The following is a 14,856-nucleotide window of genomic DNA, read 5'->3' on the forward strand; positions in this document are numbered from 1 at the left end:
CAAGAAATCTGGGACACTATGAAAAGACCAAATCTATGAATAATAGGAATACAGAAAGGAGAATAAACCCAGGTCAAAAGCAAAGAAAGTATTTTCAACAAAAGTATGGAAGAATAATTTCCTAACTTAAGGAGATGTCTACCAAGGTACAAGAAGAATACACAGCACCAAATAGACTGGAAATTCCCCATGACACATAATAATCAAAACACTAGATGAACAGAAGAAAGAAAGAATATTTTTAAAATGTAAGAGAAAAAATATGGTGATACTTTGTATATGTTCTAACAAATAAAGCTTGCCTGAAGATCAGAGGAAAAAGGCAGCCACTAGTTAGCCATAGAGGCCAGGCAGTGGTGAAACACACTTTTTTTTTTGGGGGGGGGGGTACCAAAATTCTTTATTTGAAGAAATGGTACAAATTAAAGAACTTAAGCAGATGTTTTGGTACGACTTTTAGAAAAGATAAAGGCAGCCTGACATGCATGCACGGCCTCAGTGACCAGTAAAGTCACTTGTGGCTTTGGGGAAGTCAGCTCAGCTCTCATCACTGTGTCCCAGGGTGTGCTTGTCAAAGAGATATTCTGCCAGGCCGGCTTCAGGGGCTCCCATCTTGCGGAGGCTGGTCACGTAGTCACCCAGTTCCTTGATGGATTTCACCTGCTCATTCAGGTAATGGGTCTCAATGAAGTCACACAAGTGGGGGTCATTCTTGTCAGTAGCCAGTTTGTGCAGTTCCAGTAGTGACTGATTCACACTCTTCTCCAAGTGCAGTGCACACTCCATCGCATTCAGCCCGTTCTCCCAGTCATCTCGGTCTGGTTTCTTGATATCCTGCAGGAAGATTCGGCCACCTCCTTGGTTCTGTAGCTTCATCAGTTTCTCAGCATGCTCCCTCTCCTCGTGAGATTGGTGGAGAAAGTATTTGGCAAAGTTCCTCAGAGCTACATCATCCCGGTGGAAGTAGCAAGACATAGACAGATAGATGTAGGAGGCATACAGTTCCAGGTTGATCTGGCGGTTGATGGCAGCCTCTGAGTCCTGGTGGTAGTTCTGGAGCACTTGCGAGGGAGACGCGGTGGTCATGGCAGCGGCTGGGCGAGGCGCGGTGGCGATGCTGGAGCGGCGGAGCGACGAAGTTGCAAAGGATTCTGGATCTGAGCAGCCGGCTGGGGTCGGAAGGGTCGAGCACCGCCGGTTCCGTTCAAGCACTGTTGAAGCAGGAAACCGGGCGACTCTGGGCGAGAACATCTTGGAACACACTTTTAATCCCAACACTTGGGATCTCATGCCTTTGTTCCCAGTAACTGGGAGCCACACACACCTTTAATCCCGACACTAGGGATGTTGAGACAGGAAGTGTTATGGCTTGGGCAGGGAGAGGAATATAACATGGGAGGAAAGGCTGGATGGTGGTGGTGGCAGTGGTGTATGCCTTTAATCCCAGCACTCAGGAGACAGAGGCAGGCAGATCTCTGTGAGTTCCAGGGCAGCCTGGTCTTCAGAGTGAGTTCCAGGACAGCCAGGGCTTTTCAATACAGAGAAACCCTGTATTGAAAAACCAGAAAAAAAAAAAAAAAGGATGGGAGGAGACAGGCGCTCAGTTCTTTTCAGCTGAGGAGTTGATGAGGTGAAAGGTGGCTGTGGCTTGTTCCTTTGTCTCTCTGATCTTTCAACAAGCTCTATTTGTTAGAGCATACACAAAATATCACCACAAAAATACTGAGTAACATAAAAGCTAGAAGGGTCTACACAGACGTTCCGCAAACTCTAAGAGACCACAGATGCCAGCCCACACTACTATACCCAACATAACTGTCAATCACAATTGATGGAGGAAAAAGATATTAAATGATAAAACAAAACTTAAGCACTACCTATCTACAAATCCAACCCTACAGAAGGCATTAGAAGGAAACATCAATCTGAAGGGATTAACAACACCAAAAAAAACAAAAGTGTAGCTAGAGTTTTCCTGCCTGGCCCACAGTCAGGACAAATCTCTCTCACCTGCCAGTCCCACAGCCGCTCAGACCCAACCAAGTAAACACAGAGACTTATATTGCTTACAAACTGTATGGTCATACCAGGCTTCTTGATAACTGTTCTTACAGCTTAAATTAATCCATTTCTATAAATCTATACCTTGCCACGTGGCTCGTGGCTTACCGGCATCTTCACATGCTGTTTGTCATCGTGGCAGCTGGCAGTGTCTCTGACTCAGCCTTCCACTTCCCAGCTTTATTCTCCTCCTTGTCCTGCCTATACTTCCTCCTGCCTGACTACTGGTGTTTTATTTACTAACCAATCAGAGCAACACATTTGCCATACAGAACATCCCACAGCACAAAAGGAATAAATAATCCCAGACAAGCAAATTAAAAGAAGGGGGGAACACACCATAACAACACAAATCAGGAATCGGTAAACACTGTTCATTGATAACTTTTGACATTGATGGTCTCAATTCCCCAATAAAAAGACACAAGCTAACAAAATGGATGTGAAAACTTGATCCATCCTCTGCAGCATCCAAGAAAACACCTCAACATTAAGAATAGAAATTACTTCAGAGTGAAAGGATGGGAAAAGATATTACAAGGAAATGGACCTGAGAGGCAGGCTGGTATAAATATTTTAATATCTGACAACATAACATATAACCAAAACTAATCAGAAGAGATAGAGAAGGATATTACATACTCATCAAGGAAAAATCCACCAAGAAGACATTGCAATTCTTAACATCTATGCACCAAACACAAGAGCACCCAAGTTCATAAAAGAAACACAACTACAGCTTAAATCACATATTGACCTGTAGACACCGATGGTGGGAGACTTGGATGCACATCTCTTACCAATAGACAAGTCATCCAGACAAAAATCAAATAGAGGAATGATGGGACTAACTAATATTAGAAATCAAATGGACCGAATAGGTATTTACAGAACATTTCACCCAAACACAAAAGAATATACCTTCTTCTGAGAACTTTATAGAACTTTCTCCAAAATTAGCCATATACTCAGACACAAAGCAAGTATCGATAAATGCAAGAAAACTGAAATAACTCCCTGCATTTTATCTGACCACCAAGGATCAAAGCTGGATTTCAACAACACCAGAGAGCTTCCAAATACATGGAAACTGAACAATCACTACTGAATAAAAAAAAATGGGTCAAGACAGAAATGAAAGAATTTAAAGACTTTCTAGAATTGAATGAAAGTGAACACACAACATACCCAAACATATGGAACTCCACAAAGGCCATTCAACCAGGCAAGTTCACGCACTAAGTTCCTACATAAAAATATTGGTGAGATTTCATACTAGTAACTTAACAGCACACAAGAAAGCTCTAAAACAAAAAGAAGAAACTACACCCAAAAGGAGGAAACAGCAAAGAATAATCAAACTCAGGACTGAAGTAGATAGTTAGCAACAACAACAATAACAACAACAACAACAAAATCAATGAAAGAGTTGGTTCTTTGAGAAAATCAGTAAGATTGACAAACACTTATCCAAATTAGCTAAAAGGCAGAGAGAAGATCCAAATCAATAAAATTAGAGATCAAAAGGAAACATAACAACAGAAACCAGATAAAATCCTGAGAGTCATAAGGACATGTTTCAATAAACTGTACTTCCACCAAATTGGAAAACCTAAGAGAAATGGATAATTTTCTTGATACATACCACCTACCAAAGTAAATTAAGATTAGATAAACAATTTAAACAGACCTGTGTCCCCTAGTGAAACACAAGCAATAATTAAAAATCTCTAAACCAAAAAGCCCATGTCCAGATGGTTTAGCACAGAATTCTAGCAGACTTTTACAGAAGAGTTAATGACAATACTTCTCAAATTATTTCACAAAAGAGAAACAGAAGGATCATTGTCCAATTCATTTTAGGAGGCCTCAGGTACCCTGATACCTAAACTACGTAAAGAAAGAGACTTACAGATCAATTTCCCTTATGAACATAGATGCAAAAAAATCAATAAAATACTTGCAAATTGAATCCAAGAACACATCAAAAAGATCATCCACTAAGTCAGGTGGTGGTGGCATACATCTTTAATCTCTGCACTAGGGAGGCAGAGGCAAAAGAATCTCTGTGTTAGAGGCCAACCTGGTCTACAGAGTGAGTTCTAGGACAACTAGGGCTACACAAAGAGACCATGTCTCAAAAAAAATCCATCATTATTAAGTAGGCTTCATCCAAGAGATTCAGAGATGGTTCAAAATATGTAACCAATAAACATAATATACCATATAAACAAACTAAAAAATAAAAACCACATGATCATCTCATTAGATGCAGAAAAGGTCTTTGACAAAATCCAGTACCCCTTCATGATATAAGTCATGAAAGATTAGGGATGCAGGGGACATACCTCAACATAATAAAGGCAATTTACAGCAAGCCCAAAGCCAACATTAACTTAAAGGCAGAGAAATTCAAGACAATCCCACTAAAATCAAAAACAAGACAACGTTGTCCACTCTCTCCATAACTATTCAATACAGTACTTGAAGTCTTAGCTAGAACAAAAAGAAGATCAAGGGGTTACAAATTATAAAGGAAGAAGTCAAAGTATCTTTGTTTGCAGATGATATGATAGTATACATAAATGACCCTAAAAATTTCACCAGGAAACTCCTACAGCTGATAAACACTTTCAGCAAAGTAGCAGGATATAAAATTAACTGGAAAAATCAGTATTGCTCCTATATACAAACAACAAATGAACTGAGAAAGGAATCAGGGGAAACAACACCTTTCACAACAGCCTCAGAAATATAAAATATCTTGGGGGTAACTCTAACCAAGCAAGTGAAAGAGTTGTATGATAAAAACTTCAAGTCTTTGAAGAAAGAAAATATCAGAAGATGGAAAAACTTCCCATGCTCATGAATCAGTAATATTAATGTAGTAAAAATAGTCATCCTATCAAAAGCAATTTACAGATTCAACTCAATCTCCATAAAAATTCCAACACAATTATTCACAGAACTCGAAAAGACAATTTTCAGCTTCATATGGGGAAAAAACAGAATAGCTAAAACTATCCTGAATAATAAAAGAACTGCAGGAGGTATCACCATCCCCAGCCTCAAATTATACTACAGAGGTATAGTAATAAAAACAGTATGGTGTTGGCACAAAAACAGACATGTTGATCAATGGAATCGAATTGAAGACCCAGACATAAATCTACACAAATATGAACACCTGGGGTTTTTTCATAAAGAGGCCAGAAATACACACTGGAAAAAAGACAGCATCTTCAACAAATAGTGCTGGTCAAACTGGATGTCTGCATGTAAAAGAATCCAAATAGATCCATACTTACCACCCTGCACGAAACTGAAGTCCAATAGATCTAAGACCTCAACATAAAACCAAATACACTGAACTTAATAGAAAAGAAAGTGAGGAACAGCCTTGACCTCACTGGCACAGAAAAAGACTTTCTGAACAGAAGATGGATAGCGCAGGCACTAAGACCAACAATTGATAAATGGACCTCTTGGAACTGAAAATCTTCTGCCTGGCAAAGGACACCATCGTTTGAACAGAGCAGCAGCCTACAGAATGGGAAAAGATTTTACCAACTACACAACTGATACAGAGCTAATACCCAAAAATACATCAAGAACTCAAATACTGGCTATCAAGAAAACAAATAACCCAATTAAAAATAGGGAACAGATCTAAACAGAGAATTCTCAAAAGAGGAAACTCAAATGACAAAGAAACACTAATATTCAACATCCTTAGTCATCATGGAAATGCAAATCAAAGTTACTTTGAGATTTCATCTTATACCTGTCAGAATAGCTAAAGTCAATAAAAACAAATGACAGTTTATGCTGTAATAATGTGGAGTAAGGGGAGAGCACTCATCTGTTGCTGGTGGAACTGCAAACTTGTACAGCCACTATGGAAATCGGTGTGGTAGTTCTTCAAGAAGCTGTAAAAAGATCTACCTGAAGATACCATTATCAGGCATATATTCAAAGGATGCTTCATCCAACCATGTTCATTGCTGCTCTATTCATAATAGCCAGAAACTGGAAACAACCTAGATGTCCCTCAACAGATGAATGGATAAAGAAAATGTGATACATTTACACAATGGAATATTATTCAGCCATTTAAAAATCAAATCATGAAATTCACAAGTAAATGGATGGAACTAGAAAATATCATCCTGAGTGAGGTAACCCAAAACCAAATATGGTATGTATTCACATATCTATGGATATTAGCTGTTGAGCCAATAATACACAAGCTATAGTCTGTAGATCCACAGAAGTTAAGTATAGAGTAAGGAACTAGAGGGGATAGATAGGTAGACATCCCTTGGAAAGGGAAATAGAATAGAGTTGTGGATGGGGGGACTGGAATGGAAGGGTCGAGTGGGGAAGGGTGAGAAAGGGGGGATGAGAGAGGAAATGTGGGGACAGACAGCTAAAGTTAAGAGACGTTTGAGGGTAGTGTGGAAACCCAATACAGTAGAAGCTTCCTAAAATGTATACATATGTGAAGTTGATCTAAATGAAACTGACAAATAACAGGGAGGACAGAGCCTCCAGATAGACAGATCTTGTCACCAAATCAAGCTTCTAGAATTGGGAATGGGTTACATCTAATCGAGCTGTTGGCCAAAGGCATCCATCCCATAGGAACCCTCAAACAGCTCAGGCCGTTGCCAAGACTATAGGTTGCTCTCCACAAACCAATGGCAAGGCCCCATTGCTGAAGACAATACCTACATAACTCATTAAACACTAACACAGAGAAGTTGAACTGGTGTCTACGTAGAGCCTTCACCCCTATTAGCACATGTTCTTGTTACTGGAAGATATTCTGTATGCTAGCAAAGGAAAAATGTAAACACCAACCCCCGACTACAAACCCTTCAGTCTTCAAAGGTGTCCTGCCTGCAAGATATGCTAGCATAATGTCAGCACAAAGCATGTAGGAATAACCAACCAATAGCTGATTTGATTTAAGGCCCACGAGGTAGAGTCCATACTTGATACTTGCTTAGATGACCAAGAACCTGAGACTAAATATCCCCAGGGGCCAAGGGTGAAATCAAATACTACTGTTCTGCTAAAGGAATGTAGCAATAAAATTACTTCTAATGATATTATGCTATACTCATAGATCAGTGCCTTGCTCAGCCATCATCAGAGAAACTTCCTCTGCAGCATATTGGAACAAATATAGAGACCCACAGCCAGACAATGTGCAGAGAGTGAGATACTTTGGAACACTCATCTCTAAATAGGATGTCTCCATCAAATCCTTCCCCTGAGGAAGAGGAGGCAGAAATAGTGTAAGAGCCAGAGGGGATGGACAATCAAGGCCTTCTAAACCTAACAGGATAGATGCATGAGGCCTGCATGGGTCTGCTCTAGATGGGGTCCTAGAGGTGAAACAGGAGTAGACACATGCCCCCTTCCCTAACCCAGAAGCTATCTCCAATTGATAACCACTTGCAAATGATGAATTAATTTTCCCCAAGGGAGGCACACTAAAGAAACTACTCTTACAGTTAAGTCCCACACCACCAGTGGACAGCCAACAGAAAAGGAACTCAATGGCATTTTTGAAAGTTCCTTATCGCATAAAGTCACCTGAGGGCTTTTTCTTTTTCTTTCTGTTATGTTTTTTTAATTTTATCTTTTTTCCTTTTTTATTTTTATTTATATTTTTTAAACTTTTCCCCTCTTCTTTCATCCTACAGGTCCTTTGCATATACACTACAGCTTTCGTTTTGTATTTTTATGGGATTCCTGAGTGTATGAACAAGAGGATCTCTCTGATCTATTTCTGTCTCTTGTCCCCTTTCTTGGGCAGTTTTCATTTTTCATTCTGTCTGTTTGTTTTGTCCTATTCTGATGTGTTAGTTTTTATTTTGTCTTACAATATTTTATTATTATGCCTTGGAAGCCTGTTTGTTTTCTAACGAGACAGAAAGGAGGTGAATCCCATGTCTGGAGGGGAGGTGGGGAAGAACTGGGAGGAGTAAACAGAAGGGTAACTGTAGTCAGGGTACATTATATATGTGAAAAATATCTATTTTCCATAAAATAAAAGATAAGGAAGAGGAGGGGAGAGGAGGAGCCTTTCTTTTTTCTAATTTAACTTTTTATTGATTCTTTATGGATTTTACATCATGCATCATGATCCCATTCATTTCCCCATCCCTTCATATCCACCCTCTGCCCTTGCAACTTCCCCACCAAGATAAAACAAAATAATATTCAAAAGAAAAAAAAAAAGAAAAATCTCATCATGGAAGCTGTAGTGTGACACAGTGAGTCACACAGTGTACCCTTTAGTCCATACATCTTTACTAGCAAGTGTTCACTGAATGAGTCATAGGTCTGGTTCGAGGCCTCTGGCTTCTGCTACACTGTGGACACTGGGCCCTCACTGAGACTCCTATTGGATTTCCTGTTGCTGTCCTGTGTCCTGGAGATCCTGTAGCTTTGGATCTGCAGGTTCAGCCCCTTCACGTGCTCCAGCAGATCATAGATGGGGGGATTCATAGCCATGGTTCTGGGCCTGGATGGTTGCTGGGTTGGTCAGCCAGACAGCTTTCCTTCATCCTCACTACCAGGGTAAGCTCTCCAGCACCGCCTGGCTAGCTCACCCTAGGCAGTAAGAAGCTAGGGCCAGTTCTCCTTCCCTCATGCTCTCAGGGTAGCTCACCCACACCTACTCTACCAGGGCCAGTTCTATTGCGTTGCCTAGGTGAGGTTTAAAGGCCACTCTGCTGAGTGCTGCAGCTGGTGAGAGGCATGGCCTGCTCTCTCGCTCTTATGACCTCAGGAACAGCTCTCCCCCCAGACACAGGTAGCTAGGGGCAGGGACTGAGGAACTTCTGTGACTCATCTACACCACCTTATAGCAGATGAGGGATGGGGCCATGTTCTAGGGCGGGCTCTCCCCACCCAACCCCCATCCCCTTGTCAACAGGGTCAGCTCTACTACGATGCCCAGGCAAGGTGCAGGGCCCACTTTTCCAAGAGCTGCAGCTGGTGAGGGACAGGGTCAGCTCTCCCACTTGCAACACGTAAAGAAGGGCAAGAGGGGGAGGACATCTTTCCCTCTCCCTCAACACCACATGGCAGACAGTGGTGCAGGGCCAGTTCTCCCACTCTTGTGACCTCAGGCTCATGTGTACCCCCACCAGCAGGGTCAGATCTACTGTGCTGCCTAAGTAAGTGGCAGGGCCAGATCTTTCACTCTCATGACCCAGGAGCCAGCTCTCCCACCTGACACAGGCAGCGAGGGGCAAAAGGCAAGGGGGTGGCATCTCTTCCCCGCCCATACCACCACATGACAGACAAGTAATGGGACCAGCTCTCCCACACTCACACCCTCAGGACCAGCTCACATGAGCCCCTGCCTACAGGGTCAACTCTGCTGTGCTGCCCAGGTAAGGTGCAGGGCCTGCTCCCCTGAGTGTTGCAGGTGGTGAGGTACCAGGCCAACTATCCCGTTCACATGACCTCAGGACCAGCTCTCCCACCTGCCACAGGTGGTGAGGTTAAGGGGGAGGGCATCTCTCCCTCACCCATACCACCTTATTGCAGATGAGATGAGCCAGATCTTCCATGCTCACATTTTCCGGCTGGCTCACCTCAGGATCAGCTCCACTGTGCTGTCCAGGTGAGATGCAGGACCCACTCGCCCAAGGGCTGCAGCCAGCGAGGAGAGGGGCCAGTTCTCCCTAATATTACAGCCAATGAGGATCAGAGCCAACTCTGTGCATCCCTATCCTTTCTGTCTTTGATGGTAGCAGGAGTCACAGGCATCAACCCAGACCACAGCTACTGTCAGGCCACAGGCCCAGACATGGCCCTTGGCAGCAGCCCAAGCCAGACATCACTATGGCCCCAGGGGGCAAGCAGACCACTCACCTCAGCCTGCTCCTCACCACCTTTACCTCTTCAGATCTGCCTCTCTCCCACCACAGGACAAGAACCATTCTGTGTCTCTCTCTCTTCCATACCCCCACCATATATTTGCTCACCATGGTAGTGCCCAACTGCCTAGCACCACAAAGTGCTGGGTGGCCTGTGTTTTCTCCTCACCACCCAGGGCGGAGAGCCCCAGGTGGGTGTGTGGGTCTTCTTCCCCAGTTCAGTCTTAATGGCTCTGAGCGTGCTCATATCTTCTCCTTGCCGCCCAAGGCGGAGAGGAGGAGGAGCCTTTCTATTAGGTTGTAGCATCACACACTTTGGGGCTTTGAGTCCTTAAATGTAAGCCTGTAGCAAGCTTGTCCTGGAAATCACTTCACATCCTGTCATGGCCTGCTGAGCAGGCAAGATTTTCTCCCACACATCTTGATGGCCACTCAACTCTGGAAAACCATGACACATACTTGCGCTCACACAAATACAGGGTCGGGGGTGGGATACAATGTTCCTTGACATAAATGGAATCAGGAGTTCTTTTCAAATTTAGAAAACATTCATGCCATAACGCAAAGCCATTTTTAGCTTCCAAATGGTAACTGACATTTGCGGCTTTACTATCTGCCAAAGTTCTACAAGCATTATCTTTCCTAATCCTCACCATGACTTTTGAGACAAGCGTCTTGCCTTTCCTCTATCTATCCACAGGTGAAGAAACCAAGGCTCGGAGGTGTTTGTCCAAAGTCACAGCACCAGTCTCAAAGCCGGGCGGTATGACTCCGGAAACGTATCTCACAGCTTAGTTCCCTTTACACCACTGTGATGAAACACTTGACAGAGTGACTCAAAGCAGGAAGGACTTACTTGGCTGATGGATTCAGAAGGGTTCACCTCATCATGACAAGAATGTCTTGGCCATGCAGAGCATCTCAGCTCACTGGCAGCAGGAGGACCAGGCGGTGACTCTTCACATCATAACAGACCAGGAAGCAGAATATGCAATAAGAAGTTGCGATAGGAACTTCCTCCAGCGAGGCCTCACCTCCTGAAAGTTCCACCATCTGGAAAACAAGAATTCACAGCTTGAGCCTGTGAGGACCTTGCGGATTCAACTAAGCATGGCAACTGCTTTTCAAACCATAGTCCATCATCATGGATCATAGCCCCTCACTGTGCCTTGTCATGGAACACGAAAATTGTCTGCCTACTCATTTCCTGACCTGTGGATCTGACACATCCATAGCAAAGAGGGATCATGATGAAAGTCAAGTTACACATGAACCACTTCTTTACGAGCTGGAGAGATGGCTCGGCAGTTATGAGTACTTGCTGCTCTTACGGAGGACCCAAGTTCTGTTTCTAGCAACCATGTGGGGTGGTTCACAACTGCCTGCAAACCCAGCTTCAGGAAATACAACACATCTTCCCTCCACGATGCTAGAAAAAAGCTCATGGTCCAAAGAATGAGAGCAGCACTCCAGCTGAAATGTTTGGACAAGGTAAAACCTTGTTCCTCACAAAGAGGGTGTGCTCAGGGGAGCACACACAGGCACAGGAAGTGCAATGGTTTTGTTACTCAGGTGGTGACTGTGTCTTTTCTCATTGGCTGGAGTCAGACCTCAGTCTTTGAGGTTGGCTAATTTCAAAAGAATCGGCACAAAGGAAAGGAAGGAAAAGGGAAAGAGGTCTCTACTCCTGGCTGAGTTCCTGGAATGCAGCAGGGATAAGGTGGGGGAAATAAAAAGACTTGAATTCTTTGCTGTAAACACACAAAAGAATTAATGAAAGATAAAAAATTATCTCAGAATGAGTTGGCCTCCGTCAAGGGATGGCCTGATGAAGCGTATTGGTCCTGGTCCACAGCTTTGGCCAGAAAGGTGTTTCCTCCTCTGCACCCCGTCAGTTGCACAGGAGCTCCAGCACTGCGTTGGGATTCACCTTGCTCGCTCCTCTGTTATCAGCAGCCAACAAAGCAGCTGGTGCACAGCAGAGACTCGGTGGAAATGTGTGAGTTGAATTGAATCCATGTAAGTGTAAAAGCCTTTAAATGTTGACGCTGTGCATGTAACTTTAAGTTTCAAATATACAGAGACTGAAAGTTCATGGGAGACACAACTCCCTGCAACTGAGAGAACCCAAGCTGGGACAGGGTTCATTAAAAAAAAAAAAACACCCTCCTTCCCTTCCATTCCACTTCAAAAGTTACCTGTCCCACCAGTTACCTGTCCCACAGCCCATGACACTGACATCTTTCACAAAAAATAAAGAGCCTTAGCTGGGTGAGGTAGCACAGTCCAGCAATCCAGTGTAAGGAGGGTATGGTGAAGTGAGCTGATTTAGGGTAATTGCAAGGCTGAAGTTGATTCCTGGATGCCTCAGCTAAGCTGGGTGAATATCTGCTGAGACAAAACAGACTGTGACCCAATCTGCCTGTGGCCAATCCCGCAGCAGCCACCAAGGCTGCCACAGTGATCCCAGTCATGACCAGGAGAGCCACAGCCCATTGGTTCCTCTGCACAATTTGAAGGAGAATGTAGAACTCCCCCTCGGTGTTTAGGATGAGAAAAGTAATGGAATAGGGAACTCGGACCATGAGTGACTCCAGGAAAAGGTTCCTGAAATCAGACATTAGTGTGAGCTGATGAAAGGTGGAACTGGGAACTGTTACTGAAGAGTGCGTGACCTGGTGTCTCCAGAGAGTAGAGAAGGGTGAGGGAGAGGAAACAGTCTGGGGGTTACAGGACTTGGAGTTTAGTGTTACTGAGGAAGAGGAAGAGCTACAATGAGGGGTCATTGCAGAGGAGCACCAGGAAAGCATGAGGTTGTATCAAAGGGCCCATCATTACCGCCACAGATGCAGAGAAGATTCGGGGGTTCATTTAGAACCATCTTCCAGAAGGCCAGGTTAGGACAGACAGATCACATGCAGAAGGCTGGGTTAGGACTGTCAGATCTAGTGCAGAAGGCCTGGTTAAGACAGACAGATCTCGTGCAGAAGGCTGGGTTAGGACAGACAGATCATGTGCAGAGGCCGGGTTAGGACAGATCACATGCAGCTTGGACTGCAGAATTGATTCAGATTTAATAACTTTCCATACCAGATATAAGTGAGGGTGCACTGAAACCACGGAACTAGACCACTCTGTAAGTGGAGGAAAAGGTTTATTTAAACTGCTGAGGCTATCCCTGGGTTCAAGGAGTTGGGGGGGGGGGTGCACAGAGAACAGCAAAAGGTGGGGAAGCCTCACCAGTGTTAAAGGGGTGTTTGCACCTGGGGAGGGGGGACATGTAGGTGGGAATAGGCTGGGACTTTTTAGTCCTGGTAGGGAGGATGAATTCTGCCAGGTGGGGAAGGGCCTGGGAGCTAGCTGGGGATCTGACAAGTGCTGATACCTGTTGCAGGTGTGTGTTAAGAGGGAACTAGATGGCCCGTTGCTTGTCAAAGCAGGTAAGGGAGGCAGCGGCTCTTCCTGACAAACACAACCCCAATTCATGAGGCTCTGAGGAATGCTGACATTAGGGTCCTTCTGTTTACCTAGTCAGAGTCCAGCCAGAGCTGAATCCAGACTGTCATTTACAACACTATCAGTGGCATTGACGTTTTCGGGGCCACTTTGGGCAACACCCAGCACTCTGGAGAAGGAGACAGGAGGATCACAAGTCCCAGGCCAGTTTGGGTTACAAAGTGAGATCCTGTCACACACACACACACACACACACGCACGCACGCACGCACGCACACACGCACACACACAATAAGCCTTTTTTGTCGCCATGACTAGCAAAGACTGAAACATTGTGGGGAGAGGAATGGATGGTTTGAACCCATTCTAAACGGGAGTGCCCATCTGGTAGGAACTGAGTTCTCCCACCTTGCTGCAGTTAGAATCTGCTACATTTTTTAAAGATGCCAGTGGGATCAGAACTGCAAGCTCCTGTTGATGTGAATATGCAGCCAGGCTGGGATGGCACCGATGCCACACATGGTGACCAGCTCCTTTCCTTTCTCTCTTCCTTCTCCTCACTAACATTAACTAGTGGCCACTTTAAAACCAACCACTGCGTGGTATTTCACGTATTACTGTGTAGTTCTAAGACATTTTCATTGTCCCCAAAAGAAACTCTGCTCCCCTTAAGCAGGCCCCGCCCTCGCCTCTCAGCAGACTCAAAGTTCCAACTCAGTCACTCAGAGAAAACACAATCAATGTCACAGTGGGGAGCCCCAGAACCCCATTGTTCTCCAAACCCAAGAACCCACTGGCTCAGCTTCCTCCTGACCCCTCTTGGAGACAAATTGAGAGGAATGGGCTCTTTGTGGCCATAATTCTTTCTCCTAGCTCCACAAATCAGTAGCAACCCTAGCTAAGTGGTCTGACATGTTCCGGCCCCTCACTTCCTTTAGTGAAACCTCAGGAAGTTAATTCAGGACAGATGAAAACTGGTCTGCCCTCAGCCATTTTCAATCTTGGAAACCTCCAAAAATAGCTAAACTCTAATGCATATTTCAGGTTGGGCTTGTTTATTTTTCCTCCGTCCGAGCCAGCAAGCTAATTTCCCCAGAGGGGGCAGGAAAGTGGAGGCTTCCTCCAGAAAACAGAGCACTCTGTGTGTGTCTCCCTTGATTACCGTGAGGAAGCACCGGGGCTCTGTATCTTTACCTCACAGAGGCCCAGAGGGCAAAGCCTTTCTTCCCTGTGGCCAGGACTCACGCACGCCCAACTAAGAGGTCCCAAAGAAGCCCAAGAGTGAACTTGGACTTGCAGCATTCTCCATTTGCAAGAGAGGCAGGAGGCAGCAGCTGGACTGCCCCCTTAAACTCTCTTAGTACCCAGGCAGGAAAAAGTAAGACCAAAAAAAAAAAAAAAAAATGATCACGGTTCACATTCCACAAGGAGAAAG

At 44.4% G+C, this 14,856-nt stretch overlaps 1 protein-coding gene across 1 annotated transcript; it reads right to left on the minus strand.

Annotated features, from left to right (window-relative positions):
* Positions 1 to 385: 385 nt before the first annotated feature.
* On the minus strand, positions 386 to 1,145 carry LOC131915840 (ferritin heavy chain-like). Its single transcript, XM_059269127.1, has one exon. It carries the CDS (start codon positions 1,084 to 1,086, stop codon positions 538 to 540), a length of 549 nt encoding a protein of 182 aa, XP_059125110.1. The 5' UTR covers positions 1,087 to 1,145; the 3' UTR covers positions 386 to 537.
* Positions 1,146 to 14,856: the final 13,711 nt, after the last annotated feature.

The sequence above is a fragment of the Peromyscus eremicus genome, chromosome 8a (genome assembly GCF_949786415.1).
Source record: "Peromyscus eremicus chromosome 8a, PerEre_H2_v1, whole genome shotgun sequence".
Taxonomy (NCBI): domain Eukaryota; kingdom Metazoa; phylum Chordata; class Mammalia; order Rodentia; family Cricetidae; genus Peromyscus; species Peromyscus eremicus.

Bases quoted from the DNA above. Each gene is read 5' to 3' on its own strand.
- LOC131915840 (XM_059269127.1), bottom strand. From the start codon at position 1,086: ATGACCACCGCGTCTCCCTCGCAAGTGCTCCAGAACTACCACCAGGAC.